The 5,488-nt window shown below is 42.5% G+C and overlaps 1 protein-coding gene across 1 annotated transcript in view; it reads right to left on the reverse strand.

The window, feature by feature from the left end:
* Nucleotides 1–139: 139 nt before the first annotated feature.
* The window catches only part of LOC116377582 (APOBEC1 complementation factor-like), a 10,333-nt gene continuing 4,984 nt past the window's right edge, over nt 140–5,488 (reverse strand). Inside the window, exons 5-10 of the mRNA XM_031839239.1 lie at nt 4,983–5,221; nt 4,128–4,292; nt 2,685–2,782; nt 2,448–2,585; nt 1,556–1,700; nt 140–432 (exon numbers count right to left, since the gene is read on the reverse strand). Of these exons, the coding sequence (XP_031695099.1) occupies nt 167–432; nt 1,556–1,700; nt 2,448–2,585; nt 2,685–2,782; nt 4,128–4,292; nt 4,983–5,221 (1,051 nt within the window). The 3' untranslated portion in view covers nt 140–166. The remainder of the gene's footprint in view (nt 433–1,555; nt 1,701–2,447; nt 2,586–2,684; nt 2,783–4,127; nt 4,293–4,982; nt 5,222–5,488) is intronic.

Here is a 5,488-nt window from a genome sequence, read left to right on the forward strand (position 1 = left end):
CCACTACTCCTGACGAAGTACCACTACTCCTGACGAAGTGCCACTACTCCTCTTCCTAAACAGTGAGCTACTGTCCACTGGTCTCATGCTGAAGGTGAGAACTTCAGAAGACCTGCTGCTGCTGGTCCACATTATTCTGAGAGCTGCAGCAGAGCAGCAACCATCCTCAGGTGTGTTCTGTTACCTGTGTTGCAGGTTTGATGGCGGCGGCTTTCAGGCTCATGGCGGCAGGGTTCATGGGGGTGAGCTCCATGCCCGGCAGCAGGTCGTACAGCTTCTCCTCCGCCTGCTTGTCCACCTTCAGGCCGTAGGAGGCGCCGCCTACGCCGCCGGCTCCGCCCATGACTCCGACCCCGGCAGCGTAGGCCAGGTATCCCCGCCCGCCCAGCCCCCGCACCCCCGCAGCCCCTACAGGTACAGTCATGTAAATTTCTACAGGAGATCGAAAAGGCAGTGAAATCAATCAAATCACCGGAAATCAACCGGGAAGAAGAATCAGACAATTATCAGTCATGACAACAGTACATGTGTCCTGCTTCCTCACTGAGGAAGACTCCTTCCAATGCTCACTTTACAAACATTCTGATTTCATGGTGATCAACATGAGGTTCTCTTGATTCAGTGGATCGTGTTTGATACAACATTCAGGCAAACCAACAGACTCTTTATGTTTGATTCTTGATTCGATGGTTCAGATGCTGAGAATCAGATTGCTGATGAACTGACACATTTCAACCGTGTCTCCTGACAACGACCTTCACATACGACTGAACTGCATTGGTAACCAGGTTTTGAGGGAAATGTACTTCCTGCTGGGTTACGGTTGCAGTTTGAATCAATTTCAACAGTTTTTTAAAGTTTGAAACAGTTTGAAATAGTTGAAAGAAGTTTTAAAACGCAACAAAACTACTCGTTCATTTTTAGTAAAACATCACGGTTTGGCTTAAAAAGGTTAGTTTGTCACGTTATTTAAGATATGGATGTAGTTGAAGTCAAACGGGACACTAACAGCTGTCTCCTGGGTGAAAGTCTTGTTTGTGTGACTCATCCGTCAGCTGGACCTCGTCCCTTCATGGACTTCCTCCAGAAACTTATTTGTGATGCGTCAAAAACAAAAGCAATCCGGTAGAATTACGTTTCCCTCTGAGTGTAATTGATCATTTTTAGGAGACCAGGCTGTTATTTTCAATATTTGTGTTTTGGAGTTTTCAACTGACAGCAGCAATTTTCTTCTCTCGATGTTTAACTCCTGACTTTGAGTTTGTTTGTTTAAGAATGAAGTTGTAAAACAGTAAATTATGAAGTTTATAATGTCAAACCTGGAGAATAAAACATTGGAGCACCCGGAGAGGACGCTGACGTTTAAATTTGCTTTCTGAAAACTTCACTTTAGACTTTGTGGGATCTAGTTCAGTGTGCTTCATTTAAATAATGTAGCGACTAAAGACAGTCCTCAGCTGGCCCCCTTTAGCTAACGCTGTTACTTATTTAACCTCCAGCCAGAGCAGAAAGCTCTCGTTCGGTTTCTCCTGTTGAGGATTCACTGCGTCCTCACCTCTGACCGACGGTGTCCTGATCAGACCTCGACCTCCGACGTGAGCTTTGGCCGCCGGGAAGCGGAACTGACCTGGTATGGCGGCGTAGGCCTGGGGGGCGTAGAACACGGGCGGACCGAGGTACGCCGCTGAGGGGTCGTACACCTGGAGGACGAGGAGGAGAACACATCTCAACGTTGGATGTCAGAGGATGAACTGTATTAAATATTATAATGAATTTAATTTATAATCAATTATAATTCTACTTTTATTAATTACTTATTAACTATATTATTCATTATAATTGTATTCATTAATTATAATAGATCTATAATGAATTATTATAATACGATTATATAACCCTGTATTATTATTATTATTATTGTTTTCATTTAGCACCATCATCAGGCCAACGAGTTAATACTTCAGAACTACAGACTTTATATCACAACAGGATAATGAATAAAAGAAGAAGTTCATCGTAGCTGAGAGTTGGAACTCATTGTGTCAACGTCCTAATAATAAAAATGTATTATTATTATTATTATCAACGCAACACAATCAAAACTAAACAGAGATGCAGCAGCTCTTCGGGCGCTGGTTACAGTGCACGCTATGTTACCGCAACTCCATTCTGAGGGATTCTCCTGCATTATGGTTGCAGTTTTAAACAGTTTGTAACCGTTTTAAACAACACGGGACACAAACTGCTGTCTCCTGAATGAAGGTTCCATTTGTTTGTTTCACTGAAGCTAAACCACTCAGCTGTGAATGTTCCTGCTTCCTCCGTCATAATGAAAGTACAGCTGAGGTCTTCCCCTTCCTGTTCTCTGAGATCACCAACACGGTGCACCAGGACTCCTCCTGCAGGACTCACATGGACCTGGTGTCGTGATGCGTTCAGGGTCCTACCTGTCCCAGAGTGTAGGCGGCGTAGTCGGTCTGCAGCAGAGACGTTCCACGTCCTCCCGTCCCTCTGGTGTAGCGGACGTAGCTGTCCTTGTCCACTGGCTTGGCCAACGTCACCTCGATAGGAGAGCCGTCCACCAACTGGAGGGAGGAGGACGAAGTAATGTCTTCAGATCCTGTACTTAAGTTAAAGTACTGGTACCACACTGAAATACTCCATTACTACGTGTGAACTCTGACCTTCCCGTTGAGGGCGTTCATGGCGGTGACCGCGTCCTCTCTCTGAGTGAAATGGACGAAGGCGTAGTCTCTGATCTTCTTCACCCTCTCCACAGCGCCTGCAACACAACAAAGTCCTTAAAGATCCGCTTCTGAACCTTTATTCTGACTTCATTCAGCCTTCTGGATCCGCAACGCTCAGCCTGGAGGATCACAGGTTAAATACCTGTTAACATTCTGTTCTGTTCACATTCATACCAGTTTCATGTGGTTTAAACACTCTAAATACAGCATCATTTAGTCAACAAAAGGAAAATAAATGACAATAAGAAAGACAAAATAAATAAAGGAGTCCATCTAATCAGATGATTGTATCATGTAAAGATCAAATAAAGAAGATACATTTTGATGTTTTAACTATTCTCTCAATGTTCATGATATCTGAGGAGAAAACTATTCATGTCTATAAGAAGGTGGTGAGGATAAATATTTAAATATAAACTCATAACTGATGACTGAAAGGCAGACGCAACAAACTCCTCCTGAGAATTAGGATTAGATTATCAGACTATTAGATTATGAGATGATTAGATTATTAGATTATGAGATTATTAGATTATTAGACTATTAGATTATGAGATTATTAGATTATGAGATTATTAATGCATTATATATCAGCTCAAACAATATAAAGATCATCAAGATATTAGTTCACTTTGAGGTTTGATCCAGTGTTAAAATAAAATGAGCATGTTTTTTTTATTTTGTATTTGCATAACCCCGTCCTTCTAAAGTTATGAAGTTTTGACTTTAAATATTGATATTATATATTAATTTTATTAAGATGAAACCACCTGCAACTTTCACTAATTCCTAAATTGTATTAACAATAAGAGGAAATCTGTACGTGATAAAAATCATATTGATAGAATCAGCAAACACAAAGTGAAAAGACTTAAAAGTGACAAAACAAAAATCTCAGATGTCCTGAGATAGAACCTTGTGGGACGCCACCCTGCCTTGTTGGGTCATTCCTTTTGGTTTAGTGTTTCCTGTTTTATTTTGAAATACTCACCTTGACTGTGGTTTCAGATAACTTCCTGTCCTCCTGTGTTTCCTGCCCCCCCACCTGTGGACCTGCTGCTTTATTTAGATTGTAAGTTAAGAACTCGTCCTGCTGCCTCGGCACCAGTTCATCTGTGTTTGGGTCCAATCCTCACAAATAATTATCACATCGTTCTCTGTCTTCACTTCCCATCCCGAGTCATTAAATCTCTTAAAAACAATCGGTAGCCGTCACATTACTGCAATGTCACAGGTTCAGTTCTGGCTCTGAGACCCTGTTGTGTGTGGAACCCGTCTCTACACTGTCCTCTGTTACATGGACGGAAGGATGCCCAGATAATAACCTGCAGAAAGTTCTAAAGTATATCTGAGTCTCTGTGGTTCTGTGCTCTGCAGTACCTGGCCTGAGGCTGCTGAACTCCTTTTCGATGGTCTCCTCGCTGGTCTGCAGCATCAGGTTCCGGACGTACAGGATCTTGACCGTCGCCATGGTATCCTCGTCCACCTCCACCTCAGGCTCCGCCCAGTCCACGGCGATGGCGTGACCCCACAGCTGGATACGACCTGAGACACCAGACGGTGGGTTCACTTTGAGGCTTTATTAATGTGACTTCAGATTCACTTTGAGTCTTGTTTTTAAAGTTATAATAATTTTAAAAACTGAGTTTACAAAGTGCTTTGACAGACAAAGCACTAAAACAACAGGAAGCTCAACAGAGCAAGATAATAATAATAATAATAATAATAATAATAATAATAATAATAATAATAATTAAACACCAATAAAACAGACAAACAAACTAAGGAATAAAATAAATACAAAATGTATAAATAAAAAAATAATGAAATCAAATGACCAATAATACAATAAAGAATTAAAAAGAAGTGATTTAAAAGCCTTTTGTCCTCAGTCAGGTCATTTTAAATCAATCACTTCAACACTGGATGTGCTTACATTCGGTTCATCGTTCAGGAGGAACTGTAATAACTTTATTGATACTTGTCATCATCGGGTCAACATGTTAATGTGTCCAATACTTTGTTTATTACCAAAAATTTGCAGAAAGACATTCAATCAGTGTTTTGAGTAGCAGATGTTAGCATGCTGCGCTAAGATGGTTTTAGCTGCTAATAAGCAGAATGTTGATGTTAGCATTCAGCTGAGTCAGCTTCTCAGAGGATCCCTGACTCTCCATTTCAGTCGCTGCTCTAAACTAATTCATTCGTGACTTAAATGTGACGTTTGGTTTCTACCTGGCAGCAGTTTCCGGCGGGCCATGGCGGCCGCTCTGTGGCTCTCGTACTCGACGAAGGCGAAGCCTCGGTTCTTGGTTTTGTCGGCGGCGCTCGGGTACACGATGACGTCCACCACCCCGTCGGTGACCTTCCTCATCTCAGACAGGATCTCCTCGCGCTTCTTCGTTTTGGGAATCCCGCCGACAAACAGCCGGCAGTTGTCGACGCTGGCACAAACTCCGAGGAGGCGGCCGTTTCTGTAGGAAAGGAAGACGAGCACAAGAGTCGAACAACAAGTCGGACAACGAGTCCTTAAGAAGCATCAGTCAGCCGAGGTCCAAGGTGTTCAGACTGGAGGGTCGTCTGTGTATCAGGTGCTTGTGAGAGGATTTGTGTTGTCAGGTAGAAGCTTGATGATTAATAACATATTGAGGTGTTGTATCTGTGTGATGATGAGCAGAGTGTTCAGGCTGGTTGCTAGAGGACTTGTGTGGTGGCTATGGTGTTACTTGGTGCTCAGAGTG

This window comes from Anarrhichthys ocellatus, unplaced genomic scaffold (genome assembly GCF_004355925.1).
Source record: "Anarrhichthys ocellatus isolate YVR2014 unplaced genomic scaffold, GSC_Weel_1.0 scaffold1430, whole genome shotgun sequence".
NCBI lineage: Eukaryota > Metazoa > Chordata > Actinopteri > Perciformes > Anarhichadidae > Anarrhichthys > Anarrhichthys ocellatus.